Here is a 22389-nt window from a genome sequence, read left to right as displayed (position 1 = left end):
ATGGACCATGTTGTGGTCGGCTACGACCTTATGGAAAGAACCTAACCCTAATTTTTGGTGCAGGTTTTAGGATGGAAAGTCAGTCGACTTTTCGAGCTCGACTGATGTCGATATTGCTTTTTAAGTTTGAGTTCCGTTTGAACTTGTTTGGTAATCTTGTTTGAAATCGCTTTGAAATGGATGGTGTCTGTTTAGAACCTGCCTTGGTGCCGATTTGAATTGTTTGACTCTGGTTTTAATACTGGTTTCAATGATTGGTGATTTTTACTCCCGGCTAGAGTAGTGAGAAACAATGTTTGAGAATGCTTGTTCATACTCATGGCCCGGACCCTCGTGATTATTTGCGGGGGGAGTATTGAATGATTGAAAAGTGTTGTTTTTACTCATGGCCCGGACCCTTGTGGTTATTTACGGGGGGAGTACCGTTGTTGTTACTCATGGCCCAGACCCTTGTGGTTATTTGCGGGGGGAGTATTAAGAAGTCTGAGTAATGGCTACTCTGAACACCTCCAAACGACGCAGGCTACGGTCTGGGGGACGTTTGGTTGTTAAAGGCCTCTGTATCTCATGGCCCGGACCTTTTTAGGTTATTTGCTGGAGGAGTGACGAGGGAGTCGTTGAACAACTCATGGCTATTTGCGGGGGGAGTGTTCATCGACGTCTTTATGTTAAGAATGACCCGATTGATAAAATTTACTTGAGATGGCATGTAGCCACTGTTTCTCCTCTCAGGTAGGGAGGAAAGCCGAAAGGACAGATGAGTGTAGAAAAGGGGAACCTGTACACGCAGAAAGGGATGGACCAGAACTCAAGCAAAACATCTGGACGCAGAGTCTGAGAGCAGAGGACCCTCGAGAGTTGTATCGGTTGTGATCAATAATAAACAAATACCGAAAGGGGTGCCAATCTTTGGGGCTAGTGCTTCTAGGCGCGGAACTCCGTCGTGCCGTGTCGACTCTCTCTCTCTCTCTCTATTAAAGTTTAGTAATTTTGAAGTTTATGTTCGTGTGTTGCTATTGATTTCTCACTTGGAGTGTCCAAGCCTGAAACACTCACTCTACCCATCGGTTTGAGGATGATATGCAAAACTTCGTGTCAAGGTTATCAAACAAGGTACGCCAAAAATTTCCTAACATCCAATGATCTCAATCACTCACAATAGACTTGGGCATCCCATGATGCTCAAAGATGATAAGATCTGTGCTAGAAAGATTCTAGCCATATGATCTGCTTTGATCCTTTTCCAAACTAGAATAAAGTGAGCTTTGCTTGCTAAATCTGTCTACAATGGTCAAGATCGTATCATTTCCAGTTCTGACACTTTGGGAGGTTTAAAATAAAATCCATGGCAATACTCTCCCAAGGCTGGTCATGCACAGGTAAAGGGTGGAGTAATTGGAGTAACCCTAGCGTCTTATGCCGATCGTATTTTACTTTTTGGCAAACCAAACATTCTCTAACACATTGATCGATGTCCGCTTTAAGGCTTGGCCAAAAGAAATATCTTTTCAATGCTAAAGTCGTTGGGAGAATACCGCGGTGACCTGCATAAGGCGAAGCATGTGCTTCTTCCTTGATTTTCTTCCTCAATAGCATCGCCATGCAAATCACTTGGTGGTGGTAGAGGTAACCATCCCGAATGGAATAGGGATATTCATTCTCCCCGTTCTGTAACTTGCTTGAAATAGAGAATAAGTCTTGGTTGTTCATATACAAATTTGAAAGTGATTCCAGTTCCTGGTGATACACAAAAGTAATTGCATTCACCCTAGGCCGTCTAGACAATGCACATTCTTACTCCCAACCGTATGAAGGATCTGGAAGTGAAACATGGACAAAAAGTTGGCTCATCTTATCTGCTTCTTATATAGTTTTCGTCGCGTAAGGAAATATTGCAAACTCCGATGATCAGTTTTTGATCGGAAACAAAAATGGAAAGGGAAACGGCCAAGTTTGAGAAGGTTGAAACTAGGAAACGCCACATCAGCCAAAGTGTGCTATTACCCATGTTATAGGATACAAATATGACCGCGGATATACCACAAACACACAAATTTTGATAGATTATAAAAATTAAGATACAACACCAAGGGACAAAGGCTTAATTTTCATCATGCAAATGGGACTCAAGAGTCAAATAAGAACAATAAACAATGACTCTGCTAAACGTAGAGAGTATGAATCTATGAGGAGATCTCCTCTTCAACTTCTGCAAAGTGATTACCAACATCTCCTTCGCTCCTCTAGCTTGAAAGAATCAAAAGTACTTTTTTTAATGTCACCTAAATGAAATGGAAATTTGAAATGTTTCAGGCCCCGTCTCTCGCCTTCCGAAACTCCACGTGGTGCTACACCTTTGATTCAGAAACGTTTCGGGTCTAGGCATGCGTTTCAAGCCAGGAGGGTGGTGTTCTACTGTTTCATATGTTATTAGAGGCAATTTCTGGGCATTTTCGGCTACATTGGTTTTGATCACAAAATGTGCTCCTAGAAGATAATGCTTCCATGTAGACAAGGCGTGGTACACAACCATAAGTTCCTTCTCGTATATCGAGACATGCAATTTTGTATCCTTAAGTCGTCTACTTTCATAAGCCACTGCATGGGCTTCTTGGTTGAGCACTACTGCGATGCAATCACTTGAAGCATCCCAATGAGCCTCGAATGGTTTCCTTAGGTTTGACACTATCAGTAGGACCATGGCTTAATAAAGACTTGACCTTATCAAATGCTCCTTGTTGCTCTAACCCCATCGGAAGGGAATCTTCTTCCTTGTTAGGTCATGAAGTGGTCTTGCTACATGAGCAAAGCCTTGGATAAACCTCCGATAATATGAACACAATCCCAGAAAGCTACATACATCATGTACCGTAGTGGGAGTTGGTCAATCTTGTACCACTTGGATCTTGGCGGGATCCATACTTACTTGGTTGTGAAAGACTATATGACCGAGATAGTGTACTCCGTGAAAATTGCATTCACATGCAACTTATTCTTTCGCAATTCTTGAAACACTATGTCCAAGTGCTTCCGATGCTCCTCCTCGGTCTTCAAAAGACGAGTATGTCATCAAAGAACACTTCTGTAAAGGCTCGATGTGGGCTGAAAATTCGATCCATCATTTGTTTGAATGTGGTAGGAGCATTGGTCAAGTCGAAAGGCATTACCAAAAATTTATAAAGTCCAAAGGTAGTGTGAAAGGTTGTCTTATGGACATCCTTAGGGGCTATGCGTATTTGATGATACTCGCTCTTTAAGTCAATGCGACTAAACCCTGTGACTTATTGAGAATATTATCAATCCGAGGAATCAGAAAGCGATTCTTGATAGTGATCTTGTTTAAAGACCGGTAGTGTATGCCCATTTGAAATGTGCCATCTTTCTTGTGCACGGGTAAAATTGTAGAACAGTAGGGTGAAGTACTTGGTCGAACTAGACCTTTTCCCAAAAGCTCATAACTTGCTTTAAAATTTCCTCTGCTGAGTAAGACTTACCCTATAATTGGGTTTATTTGGGGGAGAGCTACCCAGTATGAAATCAACTCGGTGATCTTTCAGACGTTCTGGAGGTAGCTTATCCGGAAGAGTATCTGTGAAACAATCCTTATACATTTCAATAAATTGAAAACGTTCATTTTCCAAACTAGAGAGCGAACCCTTGTTAGTTTTATCCTTTTCCCGTTCGAAAATCAAGTAAGCAGGAATGCACTTCTTTATTTTCTTGTTAATGGAGATACGGCTTACAATAGGGAATAGCCAATCCTCAACATCAACAAAAAAAGCATCAACAAAAATCTTAATGTTCTTGCTCTCATGCTCAAAAGCGAGGGTCTTTTCTACATAATTTGGGACCGGTTGCATATGATAGTGCCATGGTATACCCAAGATGATATCACATCCCTAGATGGGTGCCATCAAGAATGATTTGCGGTCCTTGTACTTGCCAATCTGAAGATTGAGTTGTCCTTGCACGGGAGTTGCATATGTTTTGGGTGCTTTTTGTAGACAACAGGTAATACTCGAAGCATTTCGAAGCAAGGAGGTGAAGATCCACTCTTTTGCAACGAGGAGAACTATTTGCTTGAAATTTTACTTGAGAATATTGTCTAGAATTTGTTTGAAGTGGATTTTATCTGTTTTGAACTTGTTTTGGTGCCAATTTGCGATAGTTTGATTTTGGTGGTTTCAATACTTTTGGAAAACTTTTGGATACTCATGTCTCGGGCTTTCCTGGTGAAAAGATGTGTTATAACTTATACTCATGGCTCGGGCTTTTCTGGGAGGAGTATTCCATATGAGATAATGATTGAAATGTGGTGCTTTACTCATGGCTCGGGCTTTCTCGGTAAGAGTAGTGAATTTTTTTGTGGCTACAGTCTAAGAAGTATTTACTCTTGGAACCTCCAAGCGACACAGGCTACGGTCTGGGGAGTGCTTGGTTGTAAAAGGCCTCTATATCTCATGGCCCGGACCTTGTTAGGTTCTTTGCGGGAAGAGTGATGAGGGAGTTGTAATAGACTTGGACACTCTAAGCCAAAGATCTCCCCCAACACATGGGAGAGAGACTCAAAGATCTGAACAAAACTGAGAGAGAGAGAGAGAGAGAGAGAGAGAGAGAGAGAGAGAGAGAGAGAGAGAGAGGCGCAGATGGGACTACTGATACTCGTACTCGAGTTCGCTGGTCCACGATTATTCGTCCTAGGTCAGAGGGAGGCCTTGGCATTATTGATCCAGAGTTACAGAGCCGCGCCCTTCTTACCAAGCTTATTGTTCGGGGTCTTTTTCCCGGCCAAGAACCTTGGAAGATGCTTCTTCAGGCCGCTCTTTGCACAGTGACTCCATGACTCGGCACTAGAGATGGTCATACTTGGCGTACAGGGTATCGTTCTCTTTACGGATGCCCCCTTGTCCACCACCACCCTCTCACCCTTCATTCGATCGCTCCTTCAGATTTGGGTTTCCATGCGATGGGCTATCATACGATCACCTCCCTCTTGTCGTGAGGAGATTGAGGGCTAGCCTCTCATTTGGAATGCTGCAGTTCTTGATTCTTCGGTTAATCCACCCCTTCAGCTTGGAGAGAGGACTCACATTGATTGGGCTGCTTGGGACACTGGCCCTGATGTCTCTATGTGGTTGTTTCATGAGACACGTATGCTGGATGCAGATTTTGTGGCAGAACATTATGACATTGGTCGCGGGGTGACAGACAGACTGCTTGAGATTGATTCCGCCGTTCCTTCACAGTGGGATGCAATCATGCGAGGCACGGTTCAGATGCCTCCCCATTGTGGCTGGGAAGGCCTCTTTGCTCAGAGTACTCTCTTATTAGTCTGTTTAGACACCATGCTGTTCACAGTTGATATTGACTACTCTCAGGGGATTCATGCTAGATTGACATATGATGCCACCTCTCCGCACCTTGTCTTCCCCGGCGCTCGATGGGAGGCCATCCGAGTAGTTGGCTCCCGCGGGAAGCGTCGTTGTGTTGACCCCCGTTTCACTTCCGCGGATGCTGCACTTTGGAGGCTTTGGGTGTGGGAGGGTCTTGCCCTATCTCAGCTTTATTGGGACCCAGGAGAGTGGCATTGGCCTCACTCTGACCCCACCGGTGCACCTGTATCCTTCTTTGAGTACACTGTCAGGATTGGAAGGTTAGCATTGATGAGACAGCAACCAGAGCAGCCCACTCGTATGCGTTTCTGGTTACATTCAGGCCTCTCCCATGCTTGTCTCTGCAGCAGTTTTGGTCCGCCATCTGGGATTTACATGCGGCTCGTCGTATTTCTTTTTTCATGTGGATGATTGCACATGCGGGCTTCCAGTTGGGACTTGCTAGCTACTATGGGTCATGATCCGTTATGTACTCGTTGTCCTTTGCGACTACTTGAGTCACCTGCACACTGTCTTTGGTCATGCTCAGCTTCCCATGTAGTGTGGCTTGGAGTTTGCTTTCTACTTAGCAGAGGAGGTGTTCAACATGGATTTCTTACTTGGGGATATTGTGCTAATTCTTTCTATCTTTTGTGGTGCGTATGCCCTATCAACTACCTCATTTTTGTGTTTATTTTTTCGATTTAATGCTTCTTTTAGTGCTAGGCTTCATTATGGTTGAGTCTGCCCTTGATCTCCGGAATCATGACAGAAACTCAGTATGTTGAACTTTGTGTTGATGTATGCTCATGTGTGTGTGCGTGTGGTGTGTGTTGTGTTTGGGAGCATATGTTAGTACCTAGTTCTACACCCACTATTGGGCACTGACGACGTTAGTGGGGATGTCGTGGTATTTAGTCAATATTATGCATGATGGAGCTGATGGTTATATTGTCTTGTGGGTGACTACCATGGGTCTATACCTTGCACTTTCCTGTAAGGGTGAATCTGGGCTTATCCTGGATTCATCTAGGTATATGGATTTCTTACTTGGGGATCTGTCTCATGGTCGATGCCGATGCCCAACCCACATCTTTTCTACGAGGGCTCAGACACAGATCCAGCCTTTATGCTCACCTCGACTGGTTATCGGCGAGGGACTTTGGCTATGCTACCACAGATTGCTTGGCAGGGGGATTCTCAGACACGTGATGAAGTTTTTTCAGTCATCACTAGTATTACACTATGGAATGTTTGGAGAGCTCATTGTCTCCACATTCTAAGTGCGGCTCCACAGCTCCTTCAGGATACTCTCATTGCCATTTGGCTGGACATCATTCACACCCTGATTTGGCAGTGGGATTCTTCCTCAGGTACATCTCGAGCAGCCGAGGCTCGCCGATTTGCCTTCCTTCGGCATTGGGCCCGATCTCCACTCTTCTTCACACTTACAGGTGGACAGATTACATGGCATTATGCCCCTCCTCGGTGGTTTCTCCTCCACTCATCACACCGACCACCATGAGATTGTTCTAGTCGAGTTGTCACTATAGTGGCTCTCCTCCTTACATTCAGCTTGTACACCCCACGTGATAGGCTATTTTGGCATCCGTTGGGGATTATATTGTATTCAATAATATACAGCCATGACTTTTTCCAAAAGAGAGAGAGAGAGAGAGAGAGAGAGAGAGAGAGAGAGAGAGAGAGAGAGAGAGAGACCACACGGGACGGCGGAGTTCTTGATCAGAAGCAGTGGTCCCAAAGACTGGTGCCCTTCTTGGTATTTCTTTATTTATTAAGATTCAACAAGTACAATGTCCGAGGATTTTCTCTCTGGCAAGCTCCCAAGCTAATCTGCCCGAAGAAGAGGCCCTGACACTCGTTTAAAGGCCCTTGGCCTTGCTCAAAAGCAATCACATGAAAAACATAAGTCCAAAAGTCCAAAAGTATCAGGTACCCCAAAAGCTAGCGCCCCATGAGCTGTTCGTACGGCATGCCACGTCAACACTGTCAGTGGGATTCGCATTTCTTTTAAGAATAAGTTATGAGTGATACCGACCAAGTTTGGATTGGTGTAACGGTATTAAACATGTAAAGGCATAGCCTAGTAGAGTATTTGTGCTGGATGTACTATGGAGCTATGCGATGAGAAGGTACATATGAACACTAGATTGCTTCGCTCAATTTAATGGTGTGATCTAGCAATGCTTTGCCAAACATACTATGGAACCATGTATTACGTTGTGAGAAACCAACATCGAATTGATTTGGCAACACGACACACTGTAGCACTTCTTGCACTGGGCACCAACTCACCTATACACATTGTCACTTGATTGATGTATAAGACCCCTCTTTTGTGTTAGCGGATGAGTATATGCAAAGTGCAGCGGAAGGGTTTAAGGATTTAGCTCAGATCTAGTATTCGCACAAATACTAGGTTACTTTACTTCACTTGAGAGGGATGCTTAATTGAACACAATGAAAGAGAGAGATAGAGAGACAGAGAAAAGAGAGACCACACTCCATGTTGGGTCCCAACCATCCTCAAGGGCCCCCTTGCTCTGTTGGCAGAGTAAGTACTTGCTTTGATTATTTGCACAAATGCTGATGCAATGGTTAAATGCTGATTTGGTGCAAAACCCCTGGGCTGAACTGATGCAAAAATGTTGGGCTGAACTGATGCAAAACTGCTGGGCTGAATTGTTGCAATCTGCAAACGCTAGGGTGCTGAGGTGCTTTGTGCGTTAGATCTGCTACTGCTGATGGTACTTCTTGGAAATTGTAAGCAAGAAAAGGGCAATTGTTGGCCCCTCCTAGGTGAGGGGCTGATCTGCTACCCAACGCCAAACTGTTGCAAGAAACACCGATCCTTTGCAAAACGTTGGGGATGGGTAAACTCCAACACTGGCATGAGGTTTTGAGATCCTAAAAACTGTTAAGACTTACACCACTCTGCTGCTTCACAGGTCTAGGGCATGCATGTACGGCTAGTGTGCCTCCGGGCTGACCACCCTTTGCATATGCATTTAGACTGCATTGTCCGGCCGCCCACTTCTGGGCCGGCCGCCCACCTTGTCTGGGCGCCCTCATATATTCTTTTCTTGCTGGGTCGTGGGGCCTTTTATTGGCATTTCCCTACCTCCCCTTGGGCACCTATATATGGGGCCAAGTATATAGGTGCCCAAGGGGGTACCCACTTCCACAGATCAGAGATCTCATCTAATGTATTGAGGGTCTCTTGCTCTGGTAGTCATGGGGGCCTGATCGCCCCCTCCTCCACACACCAACGTCTCTCTCTCTCTCTCTCTCTCTCTCTCTCTCTCTCTCTCTCTCTCTCTCTTCCGCACACATGCATTCTCACATGGTATCAGAGTTTCAAGCTCTTCATGGTTTTGGCATTTCATCACCTGCAGATGTTCTCCTCCCAAGAAGAAGGTCAGATCAGCCAGCGTTTTCTGCAGATCTGCCAGCGTTTTGCAAAAGCCAGGCACGCAATGGACTCTGGCGTTTTTTTTTGTTGCGGAGGACCCCCTCCACCTGCGTTTTTTGCTTCTTCCATTGGCGATCACCTTCTGGCTGCAAGAGCTTTCCCTTTTGGGCATTTTCGTCGCAGAGAAAACCCCCTCCCTCCACCTGCGTTTTCAGCAAGTACCTGCGTTTTTTGGTGGAGCTTTCCAACAAGAAAACAGAAGCGTTTTCAGCAGGTGCAAGGCAGGAACAACAACGTTTTTGCAAGAGGGGGGCAGCGCTAGCCTTGGCCCACTCGATCTTGCTTCCTACACGGCTCGGCATCCGGTGATTTGCCAACGACATTCCTCTTCATCTGCTACAGATTTCAGCCATTCTCCACTGCTGTTTTCTCTGTTTTCAGCCCACTTTGGGTTGCTACATTGATTCCCCGCCCTCCCTACACCCTCTACACCGCTCCGGACCATGCCGGGAGCGTACGAGCAGCTGAAAATCGCTGGACAGCAGCGACACCAGTCACATGGTTTGTGTTTTACACAGAGGATGAGGTTACCTCTTGTCAGGACACCATCCGGTGGTGGTCCGTTCGGTCTCTCAGTGACTGCTTGTAACAGACTTGGACACTCCAAGTCGAGAATCTACCGCGACACCACAAATAAACACTTCAAAACAGTTCACAGTTCACAATTGATTCGACACTGGCCCGGCGGAGTTCCGTGCCTAGAGATATTGGCCCCAAAGACTGGCACCCCTTTCGGTATTTCTTTTTGTATTAATCTGTGTTCAAAGTACAAGAGTGCATGCAAGCGCTCACTCTAGACTCTGCGTCCAGATGCTCTGAGTTATGAGAGGCCAACCCGCGTATTTAAAGGTTACAGAGGAATGCTAAAAACAGAGCCCCCAAAAGCTTCAAAAGCTGTCCCAAAAGCTGAAAATTAAAACCTTTGAAAATAAAGCAAAAGAGGCTTTTCCTCTCTCTCTCTCTCTCTCTCTCTCTCTCTCTCTCTCTCTCTCTCTCTCTCGATCAGAGACAGCTCGGACGTTTCTTACTAGAGATACAGAGCCATCGGGACACACTACTACAGCCACACACAGCTACACAGACAGAGGGGAGACAGTCGCAGCTCACAGACTTCTTTCAGAGGATTGCCGCCCCTCCCTCACCAGACACTCAGAGGGGAGTGACACTCGCACAGGCGGAGGTGAGCCGAGCTAGACGACGACCACGAGTCACAGGCTACAGGGGCGCGAGCTCCCACCACCGACAGATCGAGGAGATCCGAGCCCGGGAGCGCCGTGCCACTGAGGAGCGAGTGGCTCAGATGAGGGCCGACCCGACAGCTTTCATCCGGGTAGCCTTGGCACCAGACCCGCCCATGTACCACATCTTACATCCCCCCATTAGTACAGGATGGAGCTAGATAGCTTGATGCATTCTCATGATTGTACTACCTTGAGCATATAGACATGCATATACCCCTAGAGACAGAGCTCCATCCCTCCTCAGATACTCCACTACCTACATTCAGTTCAGTTTTGTATCAGTTTTGTTTCATTTGTCTTTACGATAGACGGATGACATACACACCATGTACATTTGATTTGTCTCATAGGCCGATTTCGGCCTGACATAGATGTTAAAAATCTTTCTTTCTTTCTTTCTTCTCTCTCTCTCTCTCTCTCTCTCTCTCTCTCTCTCTCTCTCTCTCTCTCTCTCTCTCTCTCTCTCTCTCTCTCTCTCTCTCTCTCTCTCTCAGCAATTGCATAGAAAAAGCTACGCCCAAAAGTTGTCGTAATATGCGCCGCAAAATGCGTTGGCGTCCATACAGCCTGCCACGTGGCATTTCCTCCGCAGTTTCCGGGTGCAGCGAGCCACGTCTGTAACAGACTTGGACACTCCAAGTCAAGAATCAATCGCGACAGCACCAAATAACCACTTCAAAACAATTCACAGATCACAATAGATTTGCACTGGCCCGGCGGAGTTCCGTGCCTAGAGATATTGGCCCCAAAGACTGGTGCCCCTTTCGGTATTTCTTTATGTATTAAATCAATGTCAAAGTACAAAGAGCGGTTAGAGTTTCACTCTCAGACTCTGCGTAGATGCTCTGAGAAGTGAGCCTTAAATCGTGAATATAAAGATTACAAGGGATGCCAAAAGCAGAGCCCCAAAAGCTTTCAGTCAAAAGTAGTTTCTCTCTCTCTCTCTCTCTCTCTCTCTCTCTCTCTCTCAATGAGAGTAAGTAAATAAAGCAAATTCTCTCTCTCTCTCTCTCTCTCTCTCTCTCTCTCTCAATTTCTTGCGTAGCAAAAAGCAAGCTGAAATTGTGTCGCTAATGCTTTTTTTCCCCCTCTTCCGTGAATCACGCCGCAAATCTTGGAACTGTTGCCACGTGGCATTTCCCGCCAGATTAGGGTTTCTAGCTAGCAGTTAGGGTTAGGTTTTCCAGAAATTAGGGTTTTCTGAAAATTAGGGTTTTTGCTGTCGATAGCCACGTCATCACTTTGTGACATACCCCCCTCTTGAAAGCATTGTAATCGACCGTGATTACGCCTGCAAAACCGACAAAAGCCATAAACCGTCTTAGCAGACACTGATTGTTAGTACCTACGTACTAGGAACACACATCTAGCACATGTACCAAATCGACAGTCACATCACACGACATCACAGAACATCACTAGACATCACATGACATTCAACATTCATTCGGATCTTAGAGCACGATTTATCGACAATGTAGCTAGCAATCGCATCTAGGTCTAATCGGGACCTCATCGATGTCCGATTGACTAACCCCTATTGCAACCATGTCTATTCGAGATCAATTAGACCAAAATGCTGCAGTCATTTCGTCTATCAGTTTCTGCACTTAAAAGAAGTCAAGAACAAATCAGAATCATAATCAGGAATTCCATTTCATTAAAGTCATATAGCAGAATACTGTCAGCTTTCAGTATCCCTGAAGCTCAAAGAGACATCAGTGACTCTAGTATCTAAATCAAGGCATCTGTTGACAAAGGAGCGGAGCGACTCCCCTCTTGTGCATCCCACTGCACCAGATCTTCGGCCAAGCTGAATTCTGGGTTCCGTTTGGAATAGACTATGCTAAACCAAAAGCATCGAGGTAAAGTTTCACAATCTGAGGAGTATCTGCTAGGTCCTCCTCCTCCATCCACTTCGCATCAAATGCAGGATAGTTCTTGAACTTAACCAACAACCGCCTTCGGACTTTACCTTTAGTCTTCGTATCTTTATGTGCCAAAACCTGTTGAGGAACAAGGATCTCCTCGTTTTCTTCCACTTCGGGTTGCTCATCAGGCTCCCCATCATCAGGCACATCACCCTTAAAAGGTTTCAACAGACTCACATGGAATGCATTGGGAATCCTCCAAGTATCTGGTAGTTTCAATCGGAAGGAGACATCATTTATCTTTTCAGTGATCTGGAAAGGTCCATAGTATCGCATACTGAGCTTTTGAAAAAGCCTCTCCTTTCCTTTTTTCTTTCTTAGGGTTGGCTTCTCAAAACGTAAGAGCACCCAATCATCCTCCTTCAATTTCAAATCGCGACGATGGCGATCCGTTGCCTTTTTCTGTCGTTCTTGAGACTTCTGCAAAGGCTCGTGAACCTTGGCAAAAGCTGTATCCAAATCTCGCGTATATTCATCCGCTTCAAAGATCTTATCTTTCGTGCTTAGGAAGGGTGGAACCTTCGCAACACCTTCAACAATCTCAAATGGCGCCTTCCCTGTCGAAGAGTGTATCGTGTTATTGTAGGCAAATTCCACCAAAGGTAAGTACTTTTTCCATTGAGTCTTCTAATCAGAGATATAAGACTTCAATAAATCTAGAACTACTGAATTTGCAATCTCAGATTGCCCATCAGTCTGCGGGTGGAACGATGACGAGAACTGCAACCGCGTGCCAATGTTCTCCCAAATTGCCTTCCAAAACAAACTCGTAAATCTGGGGTCTCTGTCGGAGACAATCGTCTCAAGCATGCCATGTAATATTAAAATCTGGGCCATAAACAGTCTCGCTAAGGGATCCGGCTTGACTGTTTTCATCACTGGAATGAAATGAGCCTGTTTGTTGAATTTGTCAATAACAATCCAGATACCATCGTGACCACTCTGTGTTCTCGAGAGATCAAAAATGAAATCCACCGCAATACTTTCCTAGGGGCGGGTGGGTCTGGGTAAAGGCTGTAACAATCCCTGTGCCTTATGCCTGTCAAACTTGACCTTCTGGCATACTAAGCAACTGCGCACAAGCTCTTTCTCATAAATCTGTGTTGTCATCTCCGGCCTAGAGAACAATCGGCTCTCGTAAGCAATGACATGGCCTTCTTGCATCAAGACCGCACCCAGACTATGACCGCAAGCATCACAATATACTTCAAATGACTTCTGCAGGTCTGGCAAAGTCAAAATTGGTCCCGTGGTCAATTTCTCTTTCAATGTCTGAAAGGCAGTCACCTCTGTGGATCCCCACGAGAAAGGGACTCCTTTCTGTGTCAAGACATGCATAGGGGAAGCAACCTCTGCAAACTTTCGTATGAATAGTACGAACACAGTCCCAAGAAGCTTCTAACTTCATGGACATTCTTCAAGTCGGGCCAATCACGTATAGTCTCTATCTTGGCCGGATCCATTTGCACTCCTGCTGCTGCTGAGACAATGTGTCCCAAAAAGTGTATCTCTGGTAGGAAAAGTTCACTTTTCTTTGCATTAATCACTAACTTGTGATCTCGTAATGCCTGAAAGACCTGAAGCAGATGATCTCTGTGTTCTGCCTCATTCTTGGAGAAAACAATGATGTCGTCAAAGAAAGTGCCAACAAATAGCTTGTACTCGAAAAATCCTGTCGATCATCCAGTTAAATGTCGCAGGAGCATTGGTTAAGCTAAAAGGCATCACCAAAAACTCAAATAACCCAAAAGTAGTCCGAAAGGCTGTCTTGTAGATGTCACCCAGGGCGATTCGGATCTCGCCTTCAGATCTGATGATATCCACTCTTCAAGTCAATCCTGCTAAAGCACAAGGATCGCTGTAATCTGTCGAGTATATCATCGATCCTAGGAATCGGAAATCTGTTCTTGATGGTGATTTTGTTGAGAGCTCTATATCGATGCACATCCTCCAAGATCCGTCTTTCTTCAAAACCAACAACACTGGAGAGCAATACGGTGAAGTACTAGGCTGGACAAGACCCTTTTCCAAGAGGTCTTTCACTTGGTTCATAATCTCTTCATTCTATGCTCAGCTCACATGGTAAGGTGGCCGGTTCGGTGGTGTGCTTCCAGGTATCAGATCAATGATATGATCTTCAGGACGAGCAGGTGGTAACTCTCCTGATAGGCCCTCTGAGAAGCAATCGGCGTGAGAGTGGAGAAAATATTGGCGTTCTTTATCAAGTTTAGACATATTTATCCTATTCTTATCGCTCAATTCTTTCATAAAGATCGAGTAAACAAACAGACTGGATTTCATTAATTTTGAAATGGTCGAAGCCGATACAATAGGGACAGACTCGCCCTTCAATTTAATATCAAGTACAATTGTTCTGTCCTTTTCTGTAGTCAAAGTCTCTTTTCTCGCCCGATAATCGACCACGGCGTTGTTCTTGTGGTACCAGGGAATCCCTAAGAGAACATCACAACCCTCCAAAGGCATTATGAAGAAGTCCTCATGCCCCAAATACCCCTGCCAAGTTTGCCAATGACAGGTGTAATGGCTACGTCCCTACCGGGTGCCGCTAGAACTGCCTCCGCAAGTGGTCCCATCCGATCGGGAGTAATCTCAAGCCACGCCGCCAATTTCGGTGAAATGAAGTTGGCCTTGGCTCCTCCATCAAAGAAAATTAGGGCCTCTTAATCTTTCACTTTGCCCCAAGCTCGGCAAAGTTCTGTACCCTCATCCATGGTGTCGGGATCGGTACCCACACAATCTGGAACCAGTCCTGTTTTCATCTTGCCTTTTCGTCCACGTTCCTCAGCTGCTCTCAAACTCTCAGGCCTGTCGTCGTCCTTATCATTTTGTTCTTTCTGTGCCTTTTTAGGGCACTTCGTGGAGATGTGTCCATGTTCCCCGCATCCAAAGCACTTCCCTTCCTTGATGAATCGAGCTCGCTCCTGAGGAGTAAGCTGGGGTTGTGCATCCTTTTTCTCTGGGTTGCTCTTTCTCTTTCTACTTTCATTCTCAGAAGTCTGTTCGGCTCGTTGTGTCATGGCCTCATCTGTGGGGTAGGTCAGACTGCCAGAGTGAATGGCAAAGCCCCACTTAGCATGACTCATCAACTCCTGAATAGAAGCTGACTTCTGCTCCAAGCAGTGATCTCGGATCTCTGTAAGTAGACCCAAGGTGAACCGCTCAATCTGTTCTCTGAACAAGATCTTCTTGAATGAAGAGGCGGGTAGAAAAAAGCTCCAGAATCTTTCACAGTAAGCATTGATTGTATCTTTCTTGGTCATCCGAAGATGGTTCCAAGCAGCTCATATATCTCGTTCATATTCTTGCGTCAACCAAGAAGAAATAAAAAGCTTCTTAAATTTCAGCCATTTAACTGGCGCAGTCTTGCTTAAAAGAAGCGTGGACCACCAAGTACGAGCATGCCCCTTAAATTAAGAGACCGCTCTCCGAATCTTGGAGTGCTCTGAATAGCGTCCTCCCGCGAAGGCGATGTCAAACTGCTGTATAAAAGACAAAGCCTTTGAAGCATTTGAGTATCCTGAAAAAGTATCAAACTTGATCGAGTGGCCACCTTCCTTAAATTCTCGGACTTTCTTGCTTTTATCTTCGAGAAAGTCATACTGGTTGGCGTTGTAAAAATTCTTCTTGTTCGCATAAAAGTTTCCGTCATCGGAATCTGAGCTGTCTGCAGACGAGTCCTCAGTAGAACTGTCAGTCTCTGGGCGAGATTTAGCCTTCTTTGCCTTTTTCTTGCCCTTTCCGAAGCTTTGTTTCTTCCTTCGCTTTTTACCTTTTCTGTCTTCTTCGCTCGAATCTGAAGAGCTAGAAGAACTGTCAGAAGAAGAAGAAGAAGAATTGGGTACTCCTTCAAATCGAACACGCTTCTTCTGTTTCTTTGCCTTGTCAAAAGTCGACTGACGACCCAAATATCCCGGGAAGTCGGTGCTTTTCTTTTGCTTTTTGCCGTGCTTTTTGGCTTTCTTTTGCGTGCCAAAAAGCTGAGCAATTCGTGCATCAACCACCTCTTGTAATTCCTTCTCTTAATACTGTTTGTGATCAGAAGGTTTCTTGAGAGCGGGTTTCAAGGGTGGTGTAGTGGTTTTCTGCCACTGTGCATGCACTTCCTAAAAAGAAGTCTCGCTCATATATTTTGCCAATTTCGGATCCTTCGCAAAACTGAGCATCATCTTTGTTGCATCGCCGATCAATTGACGACGCTTCATCTCTCTTTGCTCCGCTTGAGTAGGCCGAGGCGGACCATACTCTCTGCTGGAATCTTCGTTGTGATCCCTGCTCACATCTCGAGATGCAGAGGGAGCTTGTATGCAAACTAAGAAGGGCACCGTATGGTAAGAGGCAGTCATCACGTCAGTGGTACAAAAAGTTTGATACTTTTATGCTGTCTCAAGGCTTTAAACGCAGCCATTCAGACCATTGTTTGTATACAAAGAAGGATAATGATGGAAGTCCTATAATCCTTGTGCTATATGTAGATGATATGTTGATTGCTGGGAAGCATAAGTCTACCATTGATGCTCTTAAACGTCAGCTGAATTCAGCTTTTGCAATGAAGGATTTAGGTGATGCTGAGCACATCTTGGGCATGAGAATCAAGAGAGATAGAAAGCTGAAATTGCTCTTCTTATCTCAAGAAAGGTACGTTGCTAAAGTACTTGACAGGTTTAACATGGCTGAAGCTAAGTCACTTGGAGTACCTTTACCTCCACACACAAAACTTAGCAAAGCCGATTGCCCAAAGGATGACATGGCAGTGAATGCTATGAAAGGAATCCCTTATGCATCAGCTTGTGGTTCTCTTATGTATGCTATGGTTGCCACTCGTCCTGACATTGCCCATGCGGTGGAGTTGTTAGTAGATATGTCCAATCCCGGCAAAGCACATTGAGAAGCTGTGAAATGCATTCTGAGATACTTATCAGGTACACAATCTAGGTGTATATGCTATGACAAAAGTGACCTGAAGTTGCAGGGCTATTGTGATGCAGATATGGCAGGTGACTTGGATACCAGGAAGTCCACTAGTGGCTATGTGTTTGCTATTGCTGGTGGTGCTGTCTCTTGGTGTTCACGACTGCAGAAAATTGTGGCATTGAGTACTATTGAGGCTGAATATATTTCAGCCACTGAGGCTCTAAAGAGGCCGTATGGTTAGGCAGACTTGTCAAAGAGCTTGGTATGCCTGCTAGTACTCATGTCTTGGGATGTGATAGCCAAAGTGTTGTCTATTTGGCCAAGAATGCCATGTTTCATGCACGGACAAAGCACATTGATGTGCGATACCACTTCATACGACAGGTATTGGAGGATGGTCTAGTCACCTTGACTAAGATTCACACACAGGATAACCCTGCAGATGTTGTCACCAAGAGTCTTGCTAAGGCTCAACATGAGCATTGCATACAGCTGGTGGGAGTTGGTTAACTTAAAGGCGTCATTTATGCCTTTAAGTGGGAGGTTGTTGGGTTAAAGGCCTAAATAACCCCTTTTTGTACATTTTTATACTTTGTCCAGGTTCAATATTGTCCAAGTTCAATATGAACCTGGACACATTTTTTAAAGGTCACTTATAATAAAAGTGGGAAAACCCAAAACTCACTTATTGAGTTTTTCCCAAAAACGTGAGCCCTCTCTCTCTCTCTCTCTCTCTCTCTCTCATCATTCTGCTAGCGCTTCCTCTCCTGCTGGCTTTCGCCACCCCTCTCTGCACACACACTACACTTCCTCGCGTGCTCTTTCACTTGCACTCACTGCCGCGCACTCAACATCAATGTCTTTAAAAGTTGTTGCCCTCTCTCGTTTTTTATCAGAAATGTCCTAGAAAGTTTGGTAAATTGAGTTTTTTTTAAAAAAGAGTACGTAGTTTTACGTACATAAATTTTTTTCCTTTACGGAACAATGTACAATACGTATATATACGCCACGTACAGTACGTTTGGTACCACCTTGTTGACACCGGAGGATTGGAGGCAGGAGATACAGGCAGGCTCAAACAGATTGGTCTAGCCTTTCCTCTTCTCAAAGATTATTCACGGCGCAGACTGCTTAGTCTGGCTTCCTTACTTAGACGGGAGGATTACGGTGCAGACAGTTTGGTCTGACCATACCTCTTCTCATAGGCCCTTCACAGCGCAAACTGTTGTGTCTGGCCTTCCCCTCATCTTGGATTACCGTACCTACTGATAGGACACCATCCGGTGGTGGTCCGTGCGGTCTCTCGGTGATTGCTGTGGCTTACGGTAGCTTCTACAGTGCAGATTGTTTAGTTTGGCTTTCCTTGTTTTGGAGGAGTTTATGGCGTAGATTGCTACATCTAGCCTTCCTGGAGTTTTACACAGCTTTAGCCACCTGGCCACCTTGGGTTACAGGTTCATGCATTGATAGCGCAGGCTTCCGGTCACTCTCATGACGGTTCCTTGGTTTCTCCATTTTCTCTAGACGGTTTGACTACAGACACCACATATCCTATTGGGCAGGACACTTACAGGTCTATTGGCACTTCTTTTACGACAAGGAGTTGTTTTCATACTCAGTTCGGGACCTTCACGCAGTATCTTCACCCTGTATCGGCGGAGTACAATAGCTTGCTACATTGCTCGTGACGACACTTTACTATGGAGATATCTCGGAGGTTGTGACACCCAAGACTGCTGCTACACTCATGGAGTATCCTTCAGTGCACATGGCAGCAGACATCTTCATCATTTGCCTCACATCTTTGGCTTCCCACGGTTTGTTCAGCATCAAGTGCTGAGAGGGGGTGTTAGACTCACACCACTCTGCTTCACAGGTCTAGGGCATGCATGTACGGCTAATGTCCCTCCGGGCTGGCCAGCTTTTGCATATGCATTTAGACTGCATTGACCGGCTGCCCACTTCTGGGCTGAGCGCCCACCTTGTCTGGGCGCTCTCATATACTCTTTTCTTGCTGGGTCGTGGGGCCTTTTATTGGCATTGCCCTACCTCCCCTTGGGCACCTATATATGGGGCTAGGGGGGTACCCACTTTCACAGATCTCAGATCTAACCTGATGTATGGAGGGTCTCTTGCTCTGGTAGCCATCAGCCCCCTCTTCCACACACCAACGTTTTTGTGTCTCTCTCTCTCTCTCTCTCTCTCTCTCTCTCTCCCCCCCACGCTTCCGCACACGCGCACTCTCAGAAAAACTGAAGGCCCAGTGGCTCTTATTTGCCCTACCTATCTTTTATAAATGTCATTTCAAAGTCACTTAAGTAATAAATGACTTAAGTGGCACATTGCACTTGAGGACAAGCTACTGCTACATGTCAGCATCAGTCTTAGTTAGCTTCTAGCGGCTAGCCTGGCACTTTGTGAGCCTCTAGAAGGACGTGCATGATCAGGTAGGTCATAGTCTCATACCCTTACTTGCACAGTACTATCACTTCAGCATATAGACATATGAACAGTCACATATGAACAGTACGTGACAATATCTGTGTTTGGAGATGAAATACTGCAGGATTCTCTCTTCATCAAAAGGGTTTATGTTTAAAAGATGGAATGTGTATGCATGATTGCATCGGGTAGTAACTGCTAACAATGTGGGTTTAGTTTTTGAGCATGTAGGTGTAATCGAGGAGACAATAACTTTTAAAGTACTCTTCGTTAAGAGAGGGATAGGTGACAAGCAATGACGTGGCACTGACACGTGGTGAAGCAGCAGGAAAATGGAAAAACAAAGGGACTTTCTCTGAGCAACCCAAAAACCTCCGCAAGTCATGGATTGTATGAACTAAGACATGGCTGCAGCATGCTTACGTAGCACTGTTGTACATGGCTGATGTTTATCAGGGAGAAGCTTTTGTGCAACCATTTAGTTGACTTTAAAGTGCTTTTAAGCACACCAAGTTTAGCAAATGATGTTTGAGTCGCTTTTGAGGCTACATTCCTTAAAATTAAAGGCTCTAGTGCTAGATGTGATTTAGATCAGCTTGCACGGTCCCACAAACAATTGTAAAAACTCTTGAGATATCACAAGAAGATTTAGAAATTTTTTCATGTAGGAAAACGGAGTCTTTCTCAGTGTTTTTCATACAATGCATAACATCATGAACTTCTGCTCAAGAGGCACCGCATACCTAGCTAGGTATGCGGCGCCTCCCTCACAGAAGCTCATGATGTTGAGGTAAGTCACAATGTGGGAAATATTGTGAGAATTTGTTTGTGATAGTATGTAAAGATATACAACATGGGGCGCTCGACTTGAGGGCCAATACTCTCTGGAGGGTAAGTACGCTTCTCTGGTGTTGTTTATGTGTGTCTTCCAAGTGTGATTTATTTTGTTCTGTTCAGTCTTGCAATTGCAATTTGTGAGTTCGGGTTGATCATCCGCTTGACAGGTGATTACACTGATGGTCTCTGCCTCTCTTTCATTAAATAAGTAGCCATCCTTACACAAGCTAGCAGTTCAGCAAGTTTCCAAATGGTTGGCTGCTTTTTGTTCCCACTCCAACTAGAAAAGTGCAGGTATTTTTGTATGTCAGAATTGGTACCATGCAAAAGGAATGACATCTTTTATGGTGCCTTGTGATTTCTGTACTTTTACATGTATGTGACAGCTGAAGAAACCTGGCATGAATAATTTTTCTTGATATTCCAATGATTCTTTTTGCAGGATATACAGCTGTATTCCCGCGAATCCATGTGCGAGATCCATACAAAGTTTTAGGGGTTACTCGGGATGCATCCGAGGAAGAGATTCAATCAGCTCGCAACTTTCTTGCATTGGGCGGTCCTTCATGCTTGGGTAAGCATTCTTAAGTGTTTATTCACAGTTGATATGAAAGAATTTGTTCTTTAGTCTTTTGTTTGTGTTGCCGTGTCTATTGTTTAGAGTAGAGTACTTGTTTCACAGTTTCAGTCAAGTAAGCTTCTCATAAGCCTCTTCTAAAATCATTTTCAAGTGGGTAATGGTTTTATTTTTTCAAATCTTATTTTTGTTTAGAAACATATCAGATGATGTAGTTTTTCTTCTTTATCTGTTTTCTTGTGTTGCCTTGCTTTTGTGTTTTGTTAGTGTTTAGCCTCTCTCATAATTCGTACGCTCTATAATATAAAGTTTTTCTGATTCATTAAGCATTTGATCTAAATGATCATGTCTTTGGTTTCAGATTCGGCGGGCTTGTTGTGGGATGGTTGGTTGGCTCCTTCTTTGTACCTGTTGTGCCAACGGCTTTACTGCCTCCGAATTGGAGCCTAGAAATCATAACGGCACTGGTATCATATGTATTCATGTGGGTTGCTTGTACTTTCTTGAAGTAAGGACACCTTATAGATATTGTATACAAAAGTCGCACAGGCCTAAGCACAAGAAGTTTTGGACAAATTCTCACAATAATTCCCACATTGTGACTTACCTCAACTTCATGAGTTTCTGTGAGAGAGGCACCGCATACCTAGCTAGGTATGTGGTGCCTCTCGAGCAGAAGCTCATGATGTTATGCATTGTATGAAAAACATTGAAAAAGACTCCATTTTCTTACATGAGAATATTTCTAAATCTTCTTGTGAAGAAGGCTGGACTTAAAAGTGGTGGCTCTAGCACTCAAGATAGAGCTTTTCTTCCTTTTTAATGCACCATTACGATTTCTGTCACACTAGCCAATTTGCCTGACCGACATTTTTGTAATGTACCCATTAGTGGTGAATATCGATATGTATCGGGGTTTGTTCAAGAGAAAGCATGCTCTCTATGGAGTAGTGATTGTCACTTGAATGACTGTTTTGGGAGGGATTTCTATCGAATTCCAAGCAGAGCGTCAACTACTGGCTGCTTTTGTAGTACTGAGCGCGACGACTAGTTTAAATCTTGTGGACTTCATGATTTGTTTACAATCTTCAAGGCTCTAATGGGAAGTGCAGTTAGTGGTGACTTCCTTCTTGGTGGTGGTATTTCTCTTGTGCTTGTCCTAGTATTCTCAAAGCACACACTCAAACACTTCCCCCCTAAAGACACACCTTCATTTGACATGGATAATTCCATGATTAAATTTGCAATTAGGATTTTCTTCTTGTCAATTGCTATACGGATCCCAGTTACCTCTCTTGGGCGTTCACTCTATGTAAAACTCCTATATCTCGTGCGTGCAAGGGGTATCATAAAAATTCCTTACCTGTGAATTTTTTCTGAATATAGCACACCCTTTTTCTGTTCAATCTGTATTTTTTTTTGAAGGCTCTTAAATGATACCCCTTTGTAAATGAAGATATGGCAATTTTTTGAAATTAAGAAATATCCTTCTATTGAACCCATGTGATAAGTGAATATCAGGTGACCTCCGCAAGGTTCTGTCTTGAGTAACAGGTGGAGTTCA

General features: G+C 44.6%; 1 protein-coding gene across 3 annotated transcripts in view; it reads left to right on the top strand.

Moving 5' to 3' along the window:
• The window catches only part of LOC147449409 (protein CHAPERONE-LIKE PROTEIN OF POR1, chloroplastic-like), a 34257-nt gene extending 12700 nt beyond the window's left edge, over window positions 1-21557 (top strand). The window contains exons 1-4 of one of the 3 annotated variants that reach the window (XM_086521855.1): window positions 20279-20302; window positions 20416-20542; window positions 20691-20822; window positions 21187-21557. In XM_086521855.1, coding sequence (XP_086377981.1) covers window positions 20499-20542; window positions 20691-20822; window positions 21187-21337 — 327 coding nt within the window. In that variant the 5' untranslated portion in view covers window positions 20279-20302; window positions 20416-20498 and the 3' untranslated portion in view covers window positions 21338-21557. Of the gene's footprint in view, window positions 1-20278; window positions 20303-20415; window positions 20543-20690; window positions 20823-21186 lie in introns of those variants that run through there. The other 2 variants (XM_086521854.1, XM_086521853.1) reach the window with 2 other exon arrangements.
• The last annotated feature ends 832 nt before the right edge of the window (window positions 21558-22389 follow it).

Source organism: Adiantum capillus-veneris, chromosome 10 (genome assembly GCF_014529385.1).
Source record: "Adiantum capillus-veneris isolate H3 chromosome 10, ASM1452938v2, whole genome shotgun sequence".
In the NCBI taxonomy this organism is placed as follows: Eukaryota; Viridiplantae; Streptophyta; class Polypodiopsida; order Polypodiales; family Pteridaceae; genus Adiantum; species Adiantum capillus-veneris.
The sequence above is the reverse complement of the archived record's forward strand: the minus strand, read 5'-3'. Positions and strand labels throughout refer to the sequence as shown.